This window comes from Meles meles, chromosome 6 (assembly GCF_922984935.1).
Source record: "Meles meles chromosome 6, mMelMel3.1 paternal haplotype, whole genome shotgun sequence".
In the NCBI taxonomy this organism is placed as follows: Eukaryota; Metazoa; Chordata; class Mammalia; order Carnivora; family Mustelidae; genus Meles; species Meles meles.
Genome location: NC_060071.1, coordinates 52,069,529 through 52,095,082, shown reverse-complemented (window position 1 = coordinate 52,095,082; position 25,554 = coordinate 52,069,529). Strand labels below are relative to the sequence as shown.

Below are 25,554 nucleotides of genomic sequence, written 5' to 3'. Positions count from 1 at the left end.
AACAAAGGACAGAGATAAAACAAAACCCTTAAAATCTGGCTGAAAAAAGAAAGCTGATTAAAGAAAGGAATTAGAAATGGAATAATTATTTTTCCAAACCAAAGGAAATTACAGCACAAAATTTAGTCCTGGGTTTCCTGGCAGCAGGACAAAAATGGAGGCATGGGGCCAGGCTTTTTTTTTTTTTAATGACCCTGACCCTGAAGGGACTCATCACTCAGTCTTTAAATGAGAAGCTGACATCAATGTGTTTGGTAGCAAATTTCAGAGAAGGAGGAGAAACATTCTTTTTTCTTTCCCCAGTAAAATGGATGGGCATGTTGTTGGGACCCAGTCCTGGAAGTTTTCCCAGTAAAGACCTTTAGGGGACCTCTTCAGACAGAGAGGCTCTTCTAGTAACCTTGAAGGGTCCACTCCCATGGGTGATGCTGTGTGGTGGGTGGGGTGGGCAGGAAGAGTGAAGGAGAGTCGCAACTCTAGATGACGGGATAGAAAATGGGACCCTTGAAAATACAATAAAGGAAGACTCTAACATTCGTTTTTCTCTATTCCATCTGAAAGCAAGGGAACTAGAAAACACTAGAGCAAGAAAGAATTCAGTTAGACTCCAGAAATCCTTGGAGTACGAATCCTCAAATAAAGGATGTCTGTCCAGGGTTATGGAGGTTGAGCTCAGGCAAAGGCTGTTGGGCCTGGACCCCCTGGAGATGCCTCCCCTCCCCCTGTCCCATCCCATCCCTCCACTGACTAGGGGTCTTGCCTGTGCTTCACAGGCCTGCAGCCCCCTCTGGTCTCACGAGTGTGGGAGTTCCTACTACACCACAGGAATGTGTTCGAGAGTCAACTCCAACTTCAGGTTCTCCAAGACGGTGGCCCCAGCTCTCCAAAGTAAGTAGCTTCAAATCTGCAGACCCATGCTGAGTGGCCGACAGTCAGTCATGGGAGGCTCTGAAATATCCCTGGTAACAGTCCCCTCTAACTGGTGTTCCTGGATATCAGGAAGCTCTACCCAGCTTGCCCAGAGCCTCATGGAACACAAAACCTCCCACTCACTCCCCACCCGCCAAGAAAATCTGGAGGAATAATGTTCAGACCTTGTCTCCCGCAAGCCCAGACTACTTGGCTCTGAGCCTCACTATTTCCTCTGGGCTGAATACCATCCCCCAAACAGCTGCTAACCCAGTTTATTGAGGGTGAGGGGATTAGCACCTCTGGCAAGCAGCAGCCTCCCTCCAAACAACACGGCCCAATCAGAGATGGAAGGATGGTGCTTGGGGGCTGGGGGAGGGTGGGGAGAAAGCATCAGCACAGCAGGGGCTGCAGAGTGGTCCTTTTAAGGGTAAGGAGGAGGTGTTGATTCTGTGCTCACGGAGTGGCCAAAGGAAAGGCAGAGCTGTGGCTGGCAAGTCCGATCACATGATGTGTGAATGGGGAACCTCACCCCAGGCCAACAAATGACCATCTAAGCCTCCGGAGAACTCATCTGACCCATCAGTGTGCTGGGAGTTTATCAGACTCAGATCCCAGGGCACCGCCCACTGGAGGCTCTAACTCTAGACCTGGAACAGGCCCCAGGGTGTGCGTTTGCCTGAGTGAGTGAGAATGTGTGTGTGTGTATGTGTGTTCACCAGAGTGTGTGTTCCATCCTGTTTTGGAAGCCCAGATCTAACGCAAAGTTCTTCCCAAGATGCTTCAAAAAAAAAAAAAAAAAAGTGAAATCGCAAGAATCAGCAATAAGAAATGCATTCCTGGTTCCTACCCCTAGATTAGGAATTGCCCCTAAATAAGGAGTTTCTGTCTCTGTCAAGTCCATGGCCGCCCACACCACACAGACGGCCACAGGCATTAAGCTAAACCAGACTGGAAAAGGACAAAGCTGTCCGGCTCTGGGAGCCCAGAAGAAATGGGCCATCACACGCTGCCCACAGTGGCAGGAGGAGTGAGAATGTCGGCGTTCGAAGCCGCCGCCTTTCGTCTCTGGTAAACACAGACTCCAGCCCTTCAGGATGCAGGAGTACTGGAATGGTTAGCGCTCAGAAGCCTCCTGCCATATTGCCATAAAGTAGACCTTACAGTAGCGTGAAAATTCTCCAGTAGAAGTCAACAGGTACCCAATACTTCGATATGATATGATCTAATATATTATGTATCTCTCCTATCATATCGGGCCATCAATTTCAAAGTAACTGCAACCACTCCCCAATAGAAATAAGTTACTTAGATTTTAAAGGAAGCTTTTTGCATTGGTTACAGTACCAGTGTTTCTTTGTTGCGTTTTATTTTATTGATATTTATTTATTTATTTTATTTTTATTTTAACTCGGTATTCATATTAAAAAATATAGAGAAACGTTTACACTCAGAGCAGAGATAAAAGTATAGATGCTTGACCTGATGATGTCATGGTCACATTAACAAAGTACTTTGCTTAAAAAGTAAATAGAGGGGTGCCTGGGTGGCTCAGTCGTTAGTTCCTTGCCTTTGGCTCTGGTCGTGATCCAAGGGTCCTGGAATCGAGCTGTGATTTGGGCTCCCTGCTTGGTGAGAAGCCTGCTTCTCCCTCTCCCACTCCCTCTACTGTGTTCCCTCTCTCACTGTGTTCCTCTCTCTGTCAAATAAATAAATAAAACCTCATTAAATAAATAAATAGGGACTCCTGGGTGACTCAGTTGGCTAAGCGGCTGCCTTCAGCTCAGGTCATGATTCCAGCGTCTTGGGATCGAGTCCCACATCCGGCTCCTTGCTCAGCAGGGAGCCTGCTTCTCCCTCTGCCTCTGCCTGCTGCTCTGTCTGCCTGTGCTCACTCACTCTCTCTCTCTGACAAATAAATAAATAAAATCTTTAAAATAAATAAAACTTTTATTTTTATTTTTTTAAAGATTTTATTTATTGGACAGACAGAGATCACAAGTAGGCAGAGTGGCAGGCAGAGGGAGAGGAGGGAGCAGGCTCCCTGCTGAGCAGAGAGACTGATGTGGGACTTGATCCCAGGACACTGGGATCATGACCTGAGCCAAAGGCAGAGGCTTTAACCCACCCAGCCACCCAGGCACCCCAATAAGACATTTTTAAATATAAGAGGATCTGTTAAGATTTCTTGAGCACTGACTTTGTGCTCAGCCTTTAAAAGCCTCAGCTCCTTGATTCCTCATGGCAACCCTCTCTTATCACCACACCTGTTTTTACATGACAGATAATAGGCACTGAGACGTTAGGTGATTTGCCCACAGTCACACAGCTAGTGCCCGGCAAAACAAGGAATCAAACAGTCTGATGCCAGATCCCTCATCCTAAGCCATCACCCTTTACCGTTCTCCTAAAACGTGAAACTCATTCATTTGGGCTGAAAGCAGTAAACGCAGCCTGCCCGTTATAGTAAAACCAATGACTGTGAGCTCCTAGTCTGGGCAGGACGGCTGCCTCAGAAGAATTAGCCAGCTGATGGTAGGCTGGATTTAAACTTGGTTCAAACAGCCCAGCACAGAGAGGATGAGAAGATCCAGGAATTCCTGGGCTCAGCATTCATGATAATCAATCAAATAAATGACTAGCCCAAGCAATTACAGCTCCCCAGCCCAAGAAATCTGTACATGTGACAGGGTCCTTCTTCTGTTGTCCCCTGGACATGCACCTGGGGAATCAGAGCCTGAAAGCACTGAGTTAGTGGGCAGCCATGACTGTGTCCCTACTTCCCAGGGTGCCAGACCTACATGGACATCGTCATTGTCCTCGACGGTTCCAACAGCATCTACCCCTGGGTGGAGGTTCAGCATTTCCTCATCAACATCCTGAAGAAATTCTACATTGGCCCTGGGCAGATCCAGGTGAGTGTCTCCCTCCTCCTCTGACCAGGGCTCCCCAGAGGCTGGCCTGGGGCATGGAGGAGCATCTTTGCACCTCCTAACTAGCTTTAAGTGCCCAAGCCCTGCAGCTCAGGACACCCATCTCTGGGAATATTTCAGGGGAGGCTCTGCTTCACAGGTCAAACCTGTCTTTTGGCATTGATTCCCCCTATTAAGAGAGACCTTTCCTAGAGAGAGTAAGAAGGAAGGCAGGAAAGGTTGAGTGGATCCCTGCTGAGTGAGACACAGGGGAGAATTAGAAACACGGATCCTGAGAGAAGACTGAGTGGAAGAGGGAGGGCATAGCCGTCAGCCCATGTCCAAAACACCGCCTGGCGAAAGAGGGGGTAGATTTATTCTGAGCTGTTTTGGCCGGCCAAGTGAGGACTAACATATAGAAGGTACAAGGTGGCAGATTCTGAGTCACTCTAGGAAATTATTTTGTAACAATCAGAGCTGTTAAAAAGGGAGTGGGTTTTCTCAAGAAGTAATGACTTGCCCATAAAGGGCAGATCCTTTTTAGGGTATCGTGCATGAAAGTCTGTCCTTAAAAAGGCACCAGATAAACTTGGAGCCCATCCGACCGGAAGGTTTTATCATTCTAGTCTTACTATAGGCCTTTAAGGGGGGTTTTTGTTTGTTTATCTTGAGGCTATTACTATTGTCTTATCAACTTAGGGATCAACTTAGGGATAAAAGGTTCTCTTCCAAGTTTTTAGGGACCTTGAAGGTTCCAGCATTTGGTGAAAAAATGTCACGGGCCTCCAGTCGTGCTGCTCCTAATGTTTTAGGCTTCAATCCTATGCTCAAGTGAGAAACATAACCTGTTGGGCCTTTCTTTATTTTTATTTATTTTTTTATTTTTGAGAAAGAGAGAGCGTGCACAAGCTAGGAGGGGCAGGGGAAGAAGGAGAGAAAGAGAATCCCAAGTAGGGTCGCTCAGCATGGAGCCCGACACGGGGCTCGATCCCACCTCACAGTCTCTCCTCTGGAGAGGCACCTTCCATTCTCCTCACCCAGCCACCCCTCCATTCCCAGAGCTCTACAGGACTCTGCAGAACAACTTCCCTTCCCAATGACTCTCCCTCAGGGAGGTTTCCCACCCTCCACACTCCCCAGGAGTCACAGATAGAGGGATGAATCCGCGGAACCTCACCGCCAGCAGCCTAGCTTTCAGGGGTCAGAATGTTCTGTAGTCCTCTCCCCTCTCTCACAGGTTGGAGTTGTCCAATATGGAGAAGACGTGGTGCATGAATTTCACCTCAATGACTACAGGTCTGTACGAGATGTGGTGGAAGCTGCCAGCCACATTGAACAGAGAGGAGGAACGGAGACCCGGACGGCATTTGGCATTGAATTTGCACGGTAAAAAAAATAATAATAATAATTTTTTAAAAGTCCTAATAAAATAGAAATAATGATAATGTACGTAAATCTCAGATAACTGTTCTAGTTCTACATTGCTGTATAACAAACCTCCACGTAATTCCATACCTTGAGACATTAATCCCTCCCAAGTTCAGGGTCAACTGGGCTCAGCTGGTCCGTTCTCTCTGGGTTCTCTCCTATGCGTGTAGTCTGGTGTGTCAGCTGGGGCTCTTATCATTGGAGGCTCTTGTCATTGGAGTCCAGTCATTGACTGGACGTCAAAATGGCACCCTCACGAGGCTGGCAGTTTTCTCAGGCTGTTGGCTGGGAGCTCAGTGTGTGCTGGAGACCTGAGCACCCACACATGGCCATCTGGCTCAGTTTTCTGGTGGTGTAGCAGCCGGGCTTGGAGAGGGAGCATCCTGAGAGTTTTCCAGGAGGCCACCACCGGAACTCTGAGACTGCCTTGACCTACCCCCCAAAGTCCTGGATATATTTTTTGTCATATTCTATTAATCCAGCAAGTCATTACGACCAGCCCAGGTTCAAGGGGGAAGAGAATTTGATTCTGCCTCTTGATGGAGGAAAAGCAAGGTCACATCACAGAAGAGCATTTGGAAAGGGAGGTATTGCTGCAACCAACTTTGGAAAATGTGCTGTGCCACAGAGACCCCATAAAAAGTGGGTAGGTTCCATGAGGGCAGAATCTTTTGTGGAGTCTGTGTCGTCAATAGAATATGAGGAACATCGCTGAATTTCCTAACTCCCGACGTTGTAGACTAACGGGGCTGGCTCCTTAAAAATCATACCAGAACCCACTCACCATGACAATGAACCTTCCCTCTATTTTTTTTTATTTATTTTTTTATCTTTTTTTAAAGATTTTATTTATTTATTTGACAGAGAGAGATCACAAGTAGATAGGCAGGCAGAGAGAGAGAGAGAGAGAGAGAGAGAGAGAGGGAAGCAGGCTCCCTGCTGAGCAGAGAGCCCGATGCGGGACTCGATCCCAGGACCCTGAGACCATGACCTGAGCCGAAGGCAGCGGCTTAACCCACTGAGCCACCCAGGCGCCCTGAACCTTCCCTCTAGACAGCGCCCTCACAAATGGCTCCGTGCGTGCTCCGGTGACGCTGCCATTGCTCAGAACTCCGGCTCACCCCCCACTGAAATCAGGGAGTGCTTTCAGAAGCAATTCCCCAGGATGTTTTGAGCTGAGGCCTAAACCCCAAAGGTGACTCCGTCTAAGGTTAATGGGTTTTAATGTATAAATTCTACATCTACAAGTAAAAGTTCTGCTCTGTCCCTTGGGACCACAGGCCCATTTTCATATAACCCCACCTCACATAGGATGAGGGGATGTTTTTCACAGAATTTAGCAGGAACACAGATTTCATGTGGTCAAACGAGGAACCTTTTCCCAACCTTATAACTAACTCTTCATAACGCTCCACTAACATACTTCTGTTTGCTGATAAAACTTACCCTCGCATTTTTCCTAAATGAACCTCCCTCTGTGAGAAGATGAGTCTTACTCGTCCTCACAAGAAACGGGGCCATTTTGCTAATTTGCCATCACTGGGATGAGCCCCTGAGGACCCCACACGCCCTCGTGAAATTGCTGGGGCAACAGAGGAAGCCAGTGCCCATGGGCAAGCGCTTCCTCGGTGTGAACTAACTGACTCATACAGGGTTGCAACCCACCAACCCCAGGTCATTTACGAGTGTGGGACCCACCAAGGAGTTTGAACAAGGCGGGACTCATGAGCACGGCTGGGCCTCAAGTAATCCAGGCCTCAAGTGAAGTGTGAAATCTGATCTCAGCCTGCCAAGTCCCAGATTACAGGGGGTGTGTCTTAAAGCAAAAGGTTTGCTCTCCTCACTCAGTTATTCACGATACATTGTGTGTGTGTGGGCACCTGCCAAATGATAAAGATCGGGGCCATGGACTTGAGGTGTCACAAAGATGGTAACCTGTGGCCCCTCCTGGCCCAGTCAGGAGCTCTGACAAGCATCAGCCTAACTCAGCGAGGATGAAAGGCTGGGATCCAAGGGTAGATTGTTAAGAGGGGCTCGCATTTGGGTGCCTGGGTGGCTCAGTGGATTAAGCCTCTGCCTTCGGCTCAGGTCATGATCTCAGGGTCCTCTGATCGAGTCCCGTATCTGGCTCTCTGCTCAGCGGGGAGCCTGCTTCCTGCCCCTCTCTCTGCCTGCCTCTCTGCCTACTTGTGATCTCTCTCTGTCAAATAAAGAGGGGCTGGCATTTCTCTTTTCTAGGAAGATGCCATAATTCAGTCAGGGAGAGGTGGAAAGAAGACATTCCACCCAGCCAAAGACAGAAGAGGGGAAATGTCAAGGAATGTTTCTATCTGGAGTCTTTTGACAATGGAATGGGGTTCTGGTTTGGGGGTATTGGGGCCAGATTGTGAAGATGATAATGTCATTGCTAAAACAACCATGAATGGCCACTGAGGGCTCTTAGGCTCGAGACTGTTGTCATCAGATACGCCCATAAAGGTGAATCCGGTAGTCATGGATGGCTTGGAGGCCATGGGCACAATGATATGATTTCTCCGTAGTTCACTCAACACTTTTTATTAAGGGGAGCAAGCAGGAGGAAGGGCTCAGAGTGACAGAACAATGGCCAGGCCAGATTATGATGAGTTGGTGGGCCGTTGTTAGGACCACGAGAAATGGGAGCCAGTGCAGATTTTGAGCAGAAAGGAGATATGATATGGCCTCCTTGTCCATAGATCACTCTGGCTTCCAGAATGTGAGTTGTGAGTATCCAGCTCTCACTGCTCTCAAGGAACTTATGATCTGATTTACAAAGGAACAAATCCAAGGCTCTTTACACAATAGAAAATCACAATTTTAAATTTGATGGTTCACGTCAATATTCACCCCGTTCCAGATTCATACAGATAGTCACACGATTCCACTACATGGAAATATGAACCTGAAAATTCTTGGCTCCATATATAATAAAGCCTGTTTCTCCCTGCCATACTTTTTTTGCATGAGTTTTGTGGCTGGGCTTGACCCTTTCATGAGGTGATGGAAACATCTAGAATCTCCTTTGAGGGACTGGCAGAGTTCTTACTCCACTGGGTCAGGCTGATGCTCAAAATTTGCTGTAGTCACATCAAGTGTGCCACTAGCCTCCTTTAGTTCTCAGCTCATATTAAAATTTGACTTTTTTTTTTTTTTTTAAGTCTAGCCACAACATCATAGAGTTGAGAGAATGGTGGGTCTGTCTCTCTTAACTAGGAGCTTGAAGGTGCTCTGAACTAGCTTCTTCCAGGCTCCATGAATTCTTCAACCTCTAAATCATAACCATCGGTTCATCAGTGTGTCTGGTGATGGCTTCAATCTAGCATCATGGAGCTTAAATCTATGGGTCAGACCATATGGGTTAGACCAGAGTCTATAGGAAACATTTATCTTCAGATCCTTACTGGAAAGTTCTACCTGCTGGGCCGAACTTTGGGTCCAGACCATATCATTCCTACTCAGAATGTCACGGTATAAAGGAGGATTGGCCACAGAGGCACCGAGAGCCCGGGATGGTTCCAGAGCCAGATTTCCTGCTTCTGATATTGGCTGCCAGCTGCAAGAGCCTGTCCACAGTGTCGTGGGCCAGCGGACCAGGCCCCCAGCCCCTGGCTGCAGGGCCCAACAGGCAGGCCAAGCACCTGCTCCAGGCACTGAAAACAAAGTAAAAAGTAAGAAAGAGGAGTGTTTGTCATGGAATTTGATATTTACTAGCTCCCAAAATAGAATCAAAATAGTCCTCGTGTGAAAAGTCAGAACTTCGTTCAGGCTGCATTCTGTGTGTTTTACGGATTAATGTTGTTTGGGTGTTGAGTTACTCTGGCTCGTTGCCCTTTCAGTGTGTAAGGAAGAGCTTCTCAACATTAGATCATTAGATCTTTGGAAAAATATTGATGCCCAGACCATGCCCCAGAGCTTCTGATTACATGCCCAGGTGGGGCCTGGACACTGGCATTTTTTAAACTCCCCAGGTGATTCTAATGTACAGCTGGGTTTTTGAACAACTAACTTCGACACCTTTAAGGTGTCTAAAGGTCCCCATCTGGGGCACCTGCGTGGCTCAGTCTGTTAAGCATCTACCTCCGGCTCAGGTCATGATCCCAGGATCCTGGGATTGAGCCCTGGATCAGGCTTCCTGCTCAGTGAGGAGCCTGCTTCTCCCTCTGCCTCTGCCCGTTTGCTCTCACTCCTGGTGCAGCCGTTTAAGCATCCTACTTGGTTTGGGCTCATGTTGTGAATCTCAGGTTCTTGAGCTCAAGCTGCCCATTGGGCTCTGCACTCAGGAGGGAGTCTGCTTGAGATCCTTTCTCCCTCTCCCCGTACCCTTCCCACTCGTGCATTCTCTCTAATAAATAAATAAATCTTTCAAAAAAAAAAAAAGGACAAGCAGGTACATGACCCATCTGAGCAGCTGGTGAACGAGGAGTGTGGACATCCCAACCCAGCTTCTTCTTTGGTTCTAGATCCCAGCCCTTTTGGGTTACTCCCCCTGGAAGTGAGCTCAGCCCTACTTCCGTGGCTGTCCCCTGCAGGAGCTCTGGGGCTGCCCCATCCCTACATACCTCTTCTTTTTTTTTTTTTTTAAGATTTTATTTATTTATCAGAGAGAGAGAGAGCGAGAGTGAGAGTGAGCACAGGCAGACAGAGTGGCAGGTAGAGACAGAGAGAGAAGCAGGCTCCCCGCCGAGCACGGAGTCTGATGTGGGACTCGATCCCAGGACTCTGGGATCATGACCTGAGCCGAAGGCAACCACTTAACCAACTGAGCCACCCAGGCGTCCCCATCCCTCTTCCGACCTTCCCCCTGCACTCTGGTTTCAGCTCAGAGGCTTTCCAGAAAGGCGGAAGGAAAGGGGCCAAGAAGGTCATGATCGTCATCACAGACGGGGAGTCCCACGACAGCCCAGACCTGGAGAAGGTGATCCAGCAAAGTGAGCGAGACAACGTGACCAGATACGCTGTGGCTGTGAGTCCTGCCCCTCGTGTCCCACCTGCGTGCTCCTAGAGGCTTAGCCATCAAAGCCCTGGGGAGTCCCAGGGGCATATTCTAGGTCGTGAACAAGCTGTCCAGACCCTCCGATGGGCCTCTCCTTGTTTCATCTTCTCCTAAAGAGCAATGGGGGGGTTTTCCTTCAGTGCTGTCCAGGGCCATCCAAAACAGTTATGGAGTTTGGGGGATTTTTTTTTTTCCTCCATTGTCAGGGAGGTTCTGAAACTTCAGAACTCTAGGAAACATCGCCTCAAGCCACCCGGCTCCCGACCCCTATCTTAGACCAGGGGCCTTCTGTAAACCCTGTAAGACAGCCTGCCTCAAGCTGCAAGTGGAACCCCAAGTTCTGCTCCTGATGGCTGAAATGGGGGCCCTGGCCACTTGAGGTACAGCGGCCGCAGGCGTGTGTTGGAGGTCTGGGCCACGTCCTGGTTGGTCACCCTGCTGCTGTTCCCTGGCAGGTCCTAGGCTACTACAACCGCAGGGGGATCAATCCAGAAGCTTTTCTAAATGAGATCAAATATATCGCCAGTGACCCCGATGACAAGCACTTCTTCAACGTGACCGATGAGGCAGCCCTGAAGGACATTGTTGATGCCCTGGGGGACAGGATCTTCAGCTTGGAAGGTGAGTGATGCCTACCGAGAGAGGTTTGCGTTCCTGGGCTCACGTCAGGTGAACCCTGTGGAATGATATCCAGCCCCACAACACAGTGCTTTAGCAGGAACCATCCTATAAATCCGTGCTGCTCCGTGAGGGACTGGGGCTTTGCTGACATTCTCCTCCTGGGACCACTGGCGATCCTGAAGCCTGTAGGAGCCAAGGGACTTGCCAAACCTTCCCCGGCTTGGGAAGGAGACGGGGTCTGACCTAGTGTCATCAGAATTAGCAAGTAAAAAATACCGTGTTTGTGGCAGAATGATCCTAAGAAGTTATTTGCTGGTTGCCTGAAATTCAAATTGAACTGGGCATCCTGTATTTTATCGGGCAAGCCTAGTTTGGACAAAGCTGGGCCTGCCTCCATAGCCCAAAACGCTTAATCCCTGAGTCCTGCTGCCTCCCGCCAAAAGCACATTGAGTAGGGTTCCTCCTGATTGCCTCTCTCCTTACTATTTACACTCCAGTTTTGTCTGCGTGGCTCTCCTTTGTGCAGTGTCTTGCTAGAGTGGGCCCTCCCAACACTGGGCTGGGCCACGTGGGAGGGTCTGTAAACCTCCCATCCCAGGGCCTGAGCACATTGGAAAAGATGAGCTCCAGAGACAAAAGCAGCCCTCATCCACAAGGATAAAGGGGTAGAAAGTGTGAGCCTGAGTTTTGAAACTCACCCCAGGACTTAAGTATCCAGATGAGAGTACTTCTTCTAGAAAGGGTTGCCTTGGGTGTGGAGAACATCGACTCCAGGGCTCTGGGGGGGGGGGGGGCTTTTGTGGGGTGGGGCTTTCAGCACACACGGGTTTCTTGTGCAAAGCTGTGCTGGTGACAGGTCTCCCTCCCAGGGGTCGAGCCGGCATTTGGGAATCATCCAGAAGCATCTGGAACCAAAGCTGGTGAAAAATAAGAATGAGAGAAGTCCAGAAAGAAATGGAATTTCCACTTCTTGCCAAAAATGTAGACTATTTCTTTCCGTGCACTTTCCTTGATCTTTCCCCTATTTTGACAGTCAAATAGCATGCACGCTCCGTCCTATAACTTGTCCCAAACCCTTTTCAGCAGTGACAGGGTTACTAATAGTAAAGCCAGTGGCCAAAGGAAGGTTCCCAGTGCCTCTCCCTGCAGGCTGCCTGCCTGTGGGGCCACTCAGAAGGGCAGTGCATCTGGACTCTGCCTCAGGCCCTCTCTGCCCTCCCTGAAGGGGCCCCCAGGACCCAGGTGTTGGGGCTGAAGATGCAGGTGTGCGTGCTGCTAAGCGGAGCTGAGATCTCTCTGTCCCTCTGTTTTAGGCACCAACAAGAACGAAACATCCTTCGGGCTGGAGATGTCGCAGACGGGCTTTTCATCTCACGTGGTGGAGGTGGGTCAGGATTGGAATCACCCTCCCATACACTTCCCAGCTCTCTAGGTGGTCACCCCACCTTTCCTGGGCTCTCACCACTCTCTGTGTCTCTGGGCCTCTCTGCCTCTGTCTGCCGTGGCTGCAAGAAGGAAGTCAAGGTCTTCAACGTAAAACAGGTTGTCTCGAGCCCTTTTCAACAGGGAGTGGTCTACAAGTAATGAACCACCCCTCCCTGAGCAGGGTGCCGCTGGGGCATTTCCTCCAGGACCAAAGGTCCCAATCGGTCTGCAGAGCCCTGAGCGAAAATTGGGTCAATGCGGTGAAACTGATAGCATTGCGCTCCTAGTGTCCCGTGGCGGCCGGGCCGTGTGGGGGCGTGGCCCCGCACTGATGCCGGCAGGTGTCCAGATGTGCCAGATGCATTTCCCCCTGCAGACTCGGCATCAGCTGGCAGAGGTCCCAGGTGGGCATGCAGGGTCACAAGCAGCACGCCCTGTCAGAGGCTCTGCTTCACAGACCCAGAACGTCAGGCCGTCACTCCCCAGGCACAGCCCTCTCCTGATTCTGATTGACAAGATGGGGCTGGAACCTCACAGGATTGCCAGAGGGGCAGAGAGTCAGTGTCTGTGAGAATGTTCTGGAAACCGTGGAGCCCTGTCTGGGAGCACCATGTGGTGGGAGGACCGCGCGGCAAGTGTCTGTCTCAGCGGACATGCGTTGGGCAGACGGTGTCCTATCTGTTCCCAAGTTGGCACCATGGGAGTGTATTTCTGCCTCCTCACTTGCCAGAAAAGATCTATTGGTCCTTTCTGCTTTTACATCGCCTTCATTATCTCACTGATTCCCACCCCCCACTCCTCTGTGAGGTGAATCAGGCAGGATTCCTAGGTGCTGGTCTCCAGAGGAATAAACTGAGTCACACGAAGTCTGAGGGACCCCCTGAAGTGACATAAGCCAGAAAACACCAGTCTTACACTCTTCCTCCCCACACCAAGCAGCTGCTCCCGTAAAGCTTATGGAATCTGAGGGGGTCTGAGTCAGAAATCCCAAATCGGAGTGGGGGTAAGGCAGGGGACATGTGCACAGCAGGCAGCAGGCGGAAGGGCGGAAACCTGACTCATGCTCCGCTGTTCCTGAGCTGAATCTGGACAGGCTCATGCCCACCCTGAATATAGCAGATCTAAATGGAACTGCCTGTAAGAATAACACTGCTGTTCTATGCACAGAGCACTTCAGAATTTTCCAGGAAATTCCCGCGCCCCATTTCATGCTCCGCACAGCCCTGCCGGGTTGGCAGCGGGGAATAGTTGTCCATTTTAGGTGGTCAGATCTGCATATCTTTCCATGCCTTCCTGGGGCTGGGCCATACGTTGGGTCCTGGAAGGTGCAGGCTCCTGCTTTGAATACCTTGTATGCCCAGGAATCAGGAACCTGAAGAGAAGGGGAGGTTATGACGAGGTTCAGGTATTCAAGAACACTGAGGTGAGTCTGGAAAATGACCCAGGCAGCTCAGTGTGTCGAGTGAGATGAGTCCTTGCAGGATCCGTGGGCTCCCCAGCTGCACAGGGGAGACTGGGACCTCCCAGCCAGGCTGTTGTTTAGGTCAAGGTCATGCATAGCCCTGTGCAGATTCTCCCACGTGTCCAGCTTGTTTTCATCCCCTGGATGGAGAGACCACAGTGCTCTTCCCATCCTCATCCTCACGTCCAGCTCTTCTAAAGCCCCCGAGTCCTGTTTTCAAGTAACAGGCGTCTGGAAGTTTTTATCTGATAGGACTCTTAAAGAGGTGATGAAATTTGAATCTGAGGTGCTTTAACACTTAAAAAGGAAAAAAAAAAAAAATCCTTCCAAATCTGAAAGAATGGAGCAGCGATGGTGGGCTGTCAGCACTGTGAGTGGCCATTGGGTGACTATTTTAGGGCACGGAGGTTTCTCAGTGCAGGCCACTGATGCCATCATAATTGGCCACAGCTGTCCTGTCCCTGCTAGTCCAGCTCTACAGCTCTCAGGGTCGGTCAGAGCTCTGCGGGGTTGGAGAACAGGCGGTCCAGGCTTTCAGCTTTGCCGGAAGTGGGTCCGGAGCCCGAGTCAGTCTGCGTCCTGGGCAAGCAACCAGGCTCCACCTTCCCCAAAAGTGCTCCGCAGACAGCCTCAGACAGCTTCTTCCTGTGAATGCGTGAAGAGCCTTCAGCTGCCCTGGACCTGTTTAGTTAGGTCAGAGAGAACGATCTCTAGTCCCAGGGGAAGGACCCCATCGAATGTCCTTAAAGAACAGAAGAAGGGCCCAACCACTCATCACCTGGGCTGCTGTTGTCTACCTAGCAAGAAAAATAGCCTTTGAGGGGAAAAAGGATGAAAGCAACTAAAAAAAAGAGACTCCAGTGCCCAGGGTAGGAGAGGAGACCCCAAAATGTCACCTGGTCACCCAAAAAACTCAATGCCCCAGGCCACAAGGAGCCTCTGGGGAAACCCAGGGAGCAACAGTCAACCCAGGGAACTCAAGTCTCGATTTGCAAAAAGGGGAAAAAAGATATTCTGGAAATTACCATCAAGAAAACCAGCGGTGGATCTCTGGTGCAATTCGAAAACCAATTTTGAAGCCAGTGGCTCCATTAGCATTTGGAAATGAATGCAAAGGTCACTAAGAGCTAGAGGGGCTTCTATTCGTCCTGGCTGCCTGCTGAGGTAGTGAACTCCCTGGTGAGCTGGGTAATCAAGAAGAAGCTGCAGGAGTCTGCCAGAAAACTTACAAAAGGGATCCATACCTCCCAAGGGGGCGTGACTCTCTGAAGCTATAATGCCCACAGGCCGGGAGGGGAAGCTGTGCTGGAAGGAAGGGACTGTGAATAATCATTGCCCGTTGGTGGTGGATGGAGCAGGGGTGCTCCTCTTACCTGAGCCCTCAGGTAAGCCCTCAGCTGAGGAATTTCACATGGACCTCCTACCCCACTGTCCATACGTCTCCCCAACCCAGAAAGTTTACAGAAGGAAGCAGTTTTATTAGGACGGTTCCTGTCTACACAAATACTTTGGTGACTCACCTGAGATGGGAAGAGACTATTTTCCTTTCACCTACACGTGATGGACCCAGCAGGACAGCCCTCAGTTATTCTGGAACAGGCCAAGGACGGACAGCCTCCCACCTCCCCGACCAGCTGCCCTGTTAGCCTGTGCCCTTCCCGCAGCAGCCCCTGGGGTTGTGGGCCAGAGAGCAAAGGCCCTTGGTCGTTGTCAGAGGCTCTAATGCTGAAGCCTTCAGGTTGCCATCTTTCCTAAGGTTTTACATCTGAACTAGTTTGGCACATTTGATTCAATCAAAAATGAAAGAAACTAATCCATCATAATGATGCAAGGGGTTGACACCTGGAGGTTGTAAACTCCTCTATGCCCCCGTAACTAGGGCAGGCACAGGGTATTCTTGGGTTCTATCCTTTGTGGCCAGGATGTGGGAACTAAGGTCTGTCAGCTTGCTGTTCCAGATTGTTCACAGGTGACTTCTGGTGGCAGAAATCATGTCCAGCTCCTTGGGAGGTCTTCCTAAGCCCCAGGCCCTCGGGCTGTGCACTGGTGCCCAGCACCCCACTCCTGGGCCTCGTTCCCGGAAACTCTGACCAAGACCGAGCTGTCAGGTTCTTGCTCCCTACAACCCCTTCTTGCCACCCTGGCTCCCGGTTTCCGGCCCGGTGAAGGGCTTCACTCCACAGAAGGATTGAGGTCCTATTTCTGGCTGTCTCTTGCGTAACCCCATCTAAACCTCCTGGCACTCGTCCCTTCTTCAGGCTCCTCTTCGGGCTTGTTAAAAACACACCATCTTAGGACAGAACTTGAGCAGTTAGTGAAAGTATAATCCATCCTCTTAACAACGTATTTGCCTGAGGAGGGGCTCTCGGCCCTTCTTCAGTCACTTTGATGATCGCACACAGGCACTAGGGAGCCATGGAGGAGTCTGGGGAGGAGGACAGCACTCAGGGTCCTCTAGGTGGCCCGTGGGCCAGTGCACAGGGCCACGAGCAGCCACCCCCACCTGCCTGCACCGCCCCACCAAGCCGAGAAGAATGGCTGGCATCTGGTATCCTCATTCCATTACTCCCGGGCAAGAAGAAAGCACTGCTGGCTGTGTGGCCTCAGACAAATCATTTCACCTCTCTGAACCTCAGTCTTTGAGCAGATGTCTGAAAAATATTTGCTGGAAGTGACTCTTGAGGCTTGGAACTGGAAGCGTACATTTCGAGGCTTGCTAATAAATCAAGTAAGGGTTTCTTAAAATCCTTTCCTAACTCCACCCGTCTCCTCAGTTGCCCACCCCTTCCTGCAGGGGCCCCCCCCAGCGAGGCTGGCCTGGCCTCCAACGGGGCCCTCCCCTTGGGCTACCAGTGGTGCCAACCTGACCATGAGGTCTGCCTCTTTACTCCTGACTCCCTGGTATTTTATGGATGAATTAAAGAGTGAGAAGAGCGACTACATACCGAGACCTTATTGGCTGCCCAGCACCATGCTAGGAATTAAAAATGTTAATCCTCACAACAAAACGACTTACAGCTGCAGTGGAGACAGAGCAACAGAGAGAGAGAAAGAGCGAGTGAGGGAGAGAGAGAGAGGCTCCTCCAAGGTCACACAGCTAGAAGGTCTGGAGCTGGAACAGGAACTCGGGAATGTCTGGCTCCAGACTCCATAATCTAGCCACCAGGCCAGGGGTGCTCAGCCTCAGGCCGGTGGACAGTCTGGGTCCCATCGTTCTTGGCTGTGGGACTGTCCTGTGCATGGTAGGCAGCAGCCACTACCCCCAGATGCCATCCCGAGCCCAACACCACCTCCAACCCCCTGCTCTGACAACCAAAACTGTTGGTATTGCCAAACAGATTGCCAAACAAATTGCCAAACAAAAATATTTGTTGGTATTGCCAAATATTGCCTGGGGGCCGAAGTGCCCCCATTCAGGAACCACTGCCCTAGACTGTGCTGTTTCCAGGGCTGGGGATGCAGACTGGCTGGAACGTGGTTTGAAGAGACATGGTCACATGCCCAGGGAGCCTTCAACTCAGCTGGGAAGGCAAGACTACTGCAGAGGCCGGGGCAGAAAGCAGCTAAGAGCTGAGCTAGCAGAGTCCGAAGGCAGGTGTTATACTCAGGTGAATGCAGGTACAAGCTATCCATAGGGAGGGCACGGAGTTGGCCTTGACCATGCCTGCATCCTCATTTCTGCACAGAGCACCAGAAAAGGCAGCTTATGCCAAGGGTCCAGGGGCAAGGCCATCCGGGCACACTTTGGCCCTATCAGGTGGGAGCTCACGTAGCCCCAGGGGAAAGGAAGCCATAAATTGGGGCACCAGTGCCAGGCCTGGGGCATGGGATGAGGCTCTTCCTTGGAATGCCCTGCTATTTGTGATCCAGCTGGGTCTCCCTGCCCAGCTCCTCTGTCCAGGCTTTGGCCCTTTGAGGGGCCCTGCCCTTCCAGATTATTTCCAAATTCAAATTGTCTAGGCTCCCTTAGCTGAGGAAAGAGAGAGCCATAGCGAGGTTTGGTCCAGTGTCCTTCACTTGCCCTCCCGTCCACTGTATTCCGCAAAGCTCTCCCTGACAACAGACCCCTCTCGGAAAAGGGGAGCACAAGCCGCAGCCCCTGCCAGGATAAAACTGCATAAAGCAAGAGCCCCTGAGCCCTCAGCTGGCCCAGTATCGCCAAATCCAGAAGGCCAGTGGAATCCCTGAGACCCACTCATCGGTATCAGTCCCCCCCAGCGGAATCCCAGGCATGTCACCTGAGCCAGTCCTCCTCAGTCCATTGTGGAGGTCCCCCGTTATCTGCAAAGCCAAAAACTCATCTTCCAAGGTCTCTCCATGAAGGAAGAAGCCTGGTCCTGCAGTAGCAAACTTGGACACAGCCAGAAGAGAGGGGGAGGAGAGAGAGAGGGGAGGCCCATGTATCATGATCCTCTTAGAGGGTGCTCGGATGGAAAACCAGAAGCAGAGTCCAGGAGCTGCCCATGGGTATTTTCTCCCCTGCCCAACCCACCTCCCTGCTCCAAATCCTAGCCCTGCCCCAACTTGCTGTGCAGCCTCGGGCAAGTCGCTTTCCCTCTCTGAAGCTCAGATGCCATTTGTCAAGTGCAGATAGTGAATATCTGTCCTGTTGGCCTCGCACAATGGGTGGCTGCATGAGAAAGTACTCCGCAACGGAGGGAGCATGGCCCAAGTTCAAGGAACACTGGCAGTGACCATGGGCCACAAGTCTTTGAGGCCCCAGACCCAATCCTGGCCTGGCAGGTGTCAGGCACTCCCAAGCTGAGGCTCACATAGAGTAGGAGGAAAAAGCTAATTAGGAAGTGTGACATTAAACACAACCAAGCTTATCAGACTCTCCAGAGACCGGCTCACTTACAGTCGTAAAAACATTCTGTCTGAACAGTCAGTTCCACTTCCAGAGTATTCCAACCCTTTAAACCTTATCTAAGATCAACTTCAGTCTTTAAAGTGACCCCGGGAAATGAGAAGTGGAAGGTCAGCTTCGGGTTCACGGTCCTGCCCCCTCCACTGCCACCAGTGAGACCATTGCCTGGTGACCCTGGCACGATCCTGACTGTCCCAAGGCCAGAATCACGTTTTTCCATTGGTACCATCGCTTTGGAGGTTTGGGGAGATGGAGTGGGCGAACCTGAAATCCTGCCAACCAGCCAGGATCAGGGAGGTTCAGTGTGGGGGTGGGGAGAAGTGACTTCGCCAGCTAGTGCTCTCATAGTCCAAAGTTGGGGTACCACCTGCCTCGCCCAGAATGGCCAAGGTCATCCAGGAAGGTGGCCCTCCCTGCTTCCAATATCTCCTTGGGCCTTCATTGTCCCTAGTCACTGCTCTTCCTCTTCTAAGTGCTTGCCGTTTGCCTTCCTGGGCCCACTAGGTCTGTGTGTTGTTTAAGGAGGTGGGGTGGTGGTGGCAGGGTTGCAGAGGCAGCCCAGAGAGGGAGGTAACCCAGGCCTCTGGGATGACCCCGGAGTCAGGAACTGGGAGCCTGCCTCTCAGGGAGCCAGAGCCCCCATCTTCCCATCCAAACTCTGCAGTTAAAGACAAGTGTCCTTCCTCGGAACACGGGCTGTCACGGATGTGGCCCTGGTTTATCCATCCAGCCTCATCAGAGTCACTCTGGCCCCTCATTTCATGCTCCACCCCATCAAACAGCTTCCAGTTCCTTAAAACCAAAGCCTCAAGACTTTCTTCAGCCTCAGGGCCTTTGCACACGTGTCCCCTCCCTGTCCAAGTGTCCAGGTGAGCATCACGCATTCACAATGTGTCTCCTGACCCCCATTTCAATCTAACCTAAACTTCCCTGTGCTGTTTACCTATAGCATTTATCACACTTTGTAACTATTATGCTTATTTGCACATTTCTTTAGTACTTGGAGTTTTGCAAGGGCAGAGCTTGGTGCACCCTTGCAAGGCACCCAGCACCAAGCAAGTAGCTGGGACAAAGCAGACACTCAGTGAATTTTTACTGAAGAATGAAGAAGAAATGAAGAAGTAAGATTTACACATAGGAAAGCAACTCAGACACCACAAAGGAATGTGGAAGGAGGCCAAGTGCAGGGGTACGACTTCAAGGAGCATCAGAAGGAGGGAGAATGACAGATTTCCTTCAGGGGGTTTGAAGCCCAAAGAGGAACAGAGGCTGGGTCCTAGAGGCGGAGTTTATTTCTAGAACATTCCTTTGTTTGACTCATTCTGTGTAAAGGATGAGGTGGAAGTTTCTTGGCTCATTCAAAAGTCAAGAACCCTGGTGGAAGTTGTTAAATAATGAACACAGGAGAAGGGGTCTGAGGTGGCTGGCAGATGCTTCATTGTGTAGGAACCTTTAGCGGCTTCCCAGAGAAGGGCCCCTGGGGGTCACGAGCTGACGTGTGTCCCTCCCCAATGTCAGGACGGGATTCTGCTGGGAGCTGTTGGCGCCTATGACTGGAACGGAGCCGTGCTGAAGGAGACCAGTGGCGGGAAGGTCATTCCTCTCCGAGAGTCCTACCTGAAGGAGTTCCCCGAGGAACTCAAGAACCATGGCGCATACCTAGGTAAGAGCCCGAGCGGGCGAGGAGGGACCCAGCGGAACTGGCCCCACGTGAGATGAGGGACCTATCTGTGACTATCCAGGCACAGGTCAGGTGCCATGGCCTCTTCCGCCTGGCATCCACCGCGCCCAGCACCATGCCTGGCCTGCAGTAGATTCTCGAGAAACAGAATAAGTGACAAGCAATGCACCTGTACCTGAAATTCAGCTGATGCTTCTAGACACTAGGTCAGGGGTTTCTGTATCTTTAAAGCTCGCTGCCTTGACTGCGGTTTGACCCATTAAGCACTCCAGAAGTGGATATTAGAGAGAGCTACAAATTGTTGGCCCTATGGTGATAGGTCCCAGCTCTGAGGCCCTAACCCACTGAACACAGTCGCCTCCAGTTCTGTAAGAACCATGGGCCTGGCCCTTGACAGTGAGGCTGCCAGGGCAGATTCCTTTCTGAAAGGGCAGAGCCAGAGCAAAGGGGAGCAGGGGATGAACGTCCAGGGGTCCCATTGTTTCTGAACCAAGTCGGCCATCTTTGAAGTCACCCATCATTAATGCCTCTTCGGACCCCACTCCTTCATGAGCCTGGGCCACCAGGAGTTGGCATATCTGTCCACATATCTGTCTTCTCCCTAATGCTCCATGTCATCCTCGCCTTTGTCACTCAGCTCTTCAGCCACCCACCTTGCCTGCGACACTGTCCATGCATTTTCACCACACTGTCACCCCATTTTCCATCCCCAACTCTGGGAGCCTGAGCTGACCACAGGACAGAAGCCTGGAATCAGGACTTGCCTGGGAAATACAGAGGTGTAGGTCCCTAGAAGTCGCCCAACACTGTCTGGCCCACAGAGATTAAACCTGAACTGCGTAGAGCGCCCTCTGGGCCCCCTGGTAAGCCGGACCCTGCCTCTGCCTTCCAGCCGCTTCTCGGCCAGCACAGCAGACACAGGGGCACAGATACAAATTATAATGCAAGTGGGGCCAGAGTTCAGACGCAAACACAGAAAAGGATATAGATATTGGAGCCCTGTCTTGGCAAAGGCCCAAACAGTAGAAGAGATGTCAGAAGAACAAAGGCTAGAGGCCACTTAACACAGACCAGTCATGATGGCTCGTCCTCCTCCCTTGTGCTCAGCAGGGGGCTGAAAATGGGCTCACCAAGTAAGCGATAGTGGCTCAGTGGCCGTGAAGCCTTAACTATCAGGGACATAGCACCAGCGCCCTGGACCCGAGTGAGTGGGACAGACACCACCGGTGGTCATAGCCCAGCCATCATGACACTCGGGCCCCTGCTCCGTGTGCTGGGGCCTATACCAGGGCTCTGAGGCAGGAAGAGACTGAAAAAACCAAAAAGGTCCAAGAGAAGGAGGGAGACGTGGAAGGTGCCTGGCAGGTTCAGGACCCAGGGGATAGAGTGGTGAGGCTGGGGTGGAGAGGGGCAGCAAGAAGGGAAGGCAGACTAGGGCAGGCAGTGGCTGGAGGCCTCAGATGCCAGGCTGAAGAGTTGGAGCTCTTTCGTGCTAGCAGTAGGGAGATAGTGAGGTATCTGAGTGAGGAGGCAGCAGGATGAAAATTCCCCCTCTCTCCAGGCCCCCAAGAGCTGTCTTCCTCCTCCAGGAGACCCCGGTAGGGTAGAGCTAGGCTGAAAAGCCCTTGTAAGGCCCCACCATCTTGCCTTACCCACAGTCACAGCCTTGGGCGGGAATCCTGGCAGATTGCCTTCTCTCTTCCTCCTCCATGAGTGTCTGGACTCTCTGGAAGATTCCTTCCTATGTGCCCCAAGGGAGAGGGCTTTTGGAAGAGGGAGATGGGGAGGCCAGGCTCTCCTCCTCCACACAAGGAAGCTGTATGGACTTCTGGCCATGGGTCTTCCCCCGTCGTCTTGTCAAGGCCTTCTGGGAGGTCGGTCCAGCTTTCAGGATGGCCCTGTCTGCTGGCCAAAGAACCCCACGGAAACTGAAGCCACAGTCAGCAGACTGTGGGAAGCAGGAAGTTCCCCATGCTGCTTGCTGCTTTGAGAGGCGCCTGCTCCCAGGACATTAGACCCCCATGTCCCTCCCCCCACCACTGTCCCTCCTTCTGAGGAAGCCCAGAGCAGAGGGCTAATTAAGAACATTTTCATTAGTGCCACTAGGGGCTCTAAAGAAGGCTTAGTGTGGTGCCTGGGTGGCCCTATTGGTTAAGTGTCCCGTTCTTGATTTCCGCTCAGGTCATGGTCTCAGAGTTGGAAGATCAAGCCCCGAGTCAGGCTCCATGCTGAGTGTGAAGATTTTCTCTCACCCCTCCCCCCACAAAAAAGAAAACGAAAGCAAGCAAGCTAGCTCAGTCGATCTCCCTCAAGCTGACCCCACCTTTATGTTAATACACAGCCATGTCAACCTAGGCGGTATCCTGCTTCGCTGACCTCTCAAGCCCCATTGCCCAGAATACACCTTTAAGAGTCAAAAATGTTGTGTCTGGAACCAGGGTAGCTCACCCCACTGCATCTGTGCTCCCAGCCACTGAATCAACTCGTCTATACATCCTGCAGCCACTGTGTAAGCAACCTGTGGAACCGTAGTGGTGACCCGCCCCCCTTTCACACACACACGCACATGGCATCTGTTTGCCAGAAACAGCCCGAGAACCACCAACAAAGGCATCTAAAAACTGGGGTCCAGTATCTGAGGTCATCTGGCAGAGAGTGAGGCTCGAGGCTCCGCACGCCTCCTGGGCCCTGCGGGTGCAGCCAGAGTCACAGCAATCCGGCAAAGCCAACCCGACAACCAGGAGTGATGGCCTTTCCAGAAGATCCCTTGGTTTCCATTTCTTTCTCACTTGCCAATGTACCTGTGGGACTGAGAGGAGCCTCAGGGCTCCTTCTTCTGGTCTGCAAAGTCCTGGGGCTGCAGGCATCCCTGGGACCCCATGTCGATGCCCCGTGGAGCAGCTCCTTATACCCGGCAGCCAAGGCTCTAATTACCCAAGAGCCACTTAGCCGAGGTTACAGGAATGAGGATGACACTGGCTGGTACCTGAGAGGGACAACTGGTCAAAAAACAAAGAGAGCCCAATATGTAATAAAGCCCAGCTCAGACCCTCCATCTCCCTCCTCCCTGCTCCCCCTTGCCCTTGGGACTCAGGACTCTGCAGAAGGAGGGGACATGCATGTTCTGGGTCAGCAGTGCCTTTTAGTAGCCCCCCCCCCCCCCCCGCCGTCACCCTGGCTTCCTCGGTGCCGCTGGGGGCACAAAAGCAGTGGAATAAGGCTCTGGATTGGGGGGCCTGAATTCCACCTACCCTCCAAATTGCCATCCTGAGCCCCGCCTCTTCCAGCCGCCCCCTCCCAGTGGTACCTAGGAATCACCACCCTGTGGTTTCACATCTGCTCAGCTGCCTGGACATGTTCCCCAAGAGGGCCCGTCCTCAGGCACCCCCGAGGACCCGGGGCAGAGACCAGCCTGTTTCCTCCCGCGGCAGGGTACACAGTCACATCGGTCGTGTCCTCCAGGCAGGGGTGGGTGTACGTGGCTGGAGCACCCCGGTTCAACCACACGGGCAAAGCCATCCTTTTCACTATGCACAACAACAGAAGTCTCACCATCCACCAGGCCCTACGGGGCGAGCAGGTAAGGAAAGGGGGGTCTGAGGGCAGGGGCGTCTGGGAGGGAACAGGGGAAAGGCTGAGCTGCAGAGGACTCTGGAGCTCAGCAATTTGTCCTCAGAGGTTCTTCCCAGTTGGGGGGTGGGTGGGAGGGGCATACACCTCCTTCCTACCAGCCTTGGAGCTGGACTGTCCCTTCCCCAGAAAGCCAGGCCCTAGTCCTTGCTACAGCAAAGAGATCCTGGGAGAATTTGTTTGCCTCCGTTTCATGGACCTCAGGTCTCTGGTGCCAAACCTCTGCCCCTGCCCGCCAGCTTCTCTGGGTTCACATCCAGAGTTCGGGGTCAGAGGCAGCCTCCCGGCTCTGGCTTCTCAGCTCGGGCTGCCGGGGCCCCAGGCATCCTGAGGAACAGGCATGTCCCTCCAGACACCTTCACGCTGCCAACCGCGGAGGGCAGCAGCATACCCACCCACAGTGAGGTCCCCTGGGGTCACCAGGATACCACCAGCTTCTTTCCTGTCCCTGGAATGGGAACAATGCAGAATGCTACAGCCGCCAACGCCACGGCCCTGCCCAGGCTGCTGTGGGAAATGCTAGGTGTTGCTCTGAGTCTTGTGGATCATGACTACCAGCTGAAAAGTTATGATAAGAGTCACTAGTGGGGGAAAGATCAGAAAACAGGGTTCTGATCCAAGTCATTCCAAAAGCTGAGGAAGACAGTGGTCCTGAGGAGCCACAGAGCTTTTCCAAGGTTACACAGTGGATTCAAGGCTGGGTCAGATTTAGAACACAGGACTCTCTGGAAGCTCTAAGCTCTCTGCCTTACGCTACCTCCTGACCCTTGATAACCTCAAAACTAGTGCATGTGTGCACACGTGTGCGCGCACGTACACACACACACAAACACACACACACACACACACACACACACACCCCGCCTGGCAGCACGCAGCATCTGTGGTCCCCTGGGCCTGAGCTGGGCCCTAGCAAGACCCTTACCATCATTCTCAGCTCACCCTTGGCTCTGCAGGGCCAGGAACAGACCTGTCTCCTGCACATTTTACTGCCCTTGTGAGGACAAGCTCCTCACGGGGTCTAACCTAAATCCCTCCAGCTGCAGGAGGCCATCGTTCCCTTCTCAAGGGCACTGGCAGACCAGCACCCTGCTCTGTCCCTGGGCCTCCATGCCGCCTTGCCCACACTCTGCCTGGGGCAGGCTCTTCTGGGAATCCAAAGCTAGACCTTGAGAGCTGGAGGGAATTTGCTGATGAATTTATGACATTTTTACTGCCCGGTTCCTCCTCCAACATCCGAACGAGAAACCGCAGTGCTGAAGGCAGCTAAATTAAGTAGATTCCAAATCTCTGTGACCCACATAGCTGAGACCACATATTTAGACAAAAGACTCCTTCCCTCCTCCCTTACTTGCTCTCTGTCTGCCTCTTAATTACCTTAGGTAGGGATAACTCTTTCCGCATCCACCCCCGGGGCTGAGATTTCCGTTTTCCTCTTCTCTGTGTTTCTATCTCATTCTTCAGTTAAAAGCTTTTAATACTTGCAGATAGATTTCTCCTGAAAGCACCCCAAGCCAGGAGTTGGCTGGGGGAGGCAGCATCACAGGCTTGGGTATCAGACCGGAGTTTCAACCCAGTTCGGCTGTAGCCAGCCTCTGACCTTGGCCA

At 51.9% G+C, this 25,554-nt stretch overlaps 1 protein-coding gene across 1 annotated transcript in view; it reads left to right on the top strand.

The window, feature by feature from the left end:
• Positions 1–25,554, top strand: part of ITGA11 (integrin subunit alpha 11) — a 110,043-nt gene that overhangs the window by 57,503 nt on the left and 26,986 nt on the right. Inside the window, exons 5-12 of the mRNA XM_046010344.1 lie at positions 774–888; positions 3,697–3,824; positions 5,059–5,207; positions 10,086–10,230; positions 10,716–10,881; positions 12,195–12,265; positions 20,154–20,298; positions 23,748–23,896. Coding sequence (XP_045866300.1) covers positions 774–888; positions 3,697–3,824; positions 5,059–5,207; positions 10,086–10,230; positions 10,716–10,881; positions 12,195–12,265; positions 20,154–20,298; positions 23,748–23,896 — 1,068 coding nt within the window. The remainder of the gene's footprint in view (positions 1–773; positions 889–3,696; positions 3,825–5,058; positions 5,208–10,085; positions 10,231–10,715; positions 10,882–12,194; positions 12,266–20,153; positions 20,299–23,747; positions 23,897–25,554) is intronic.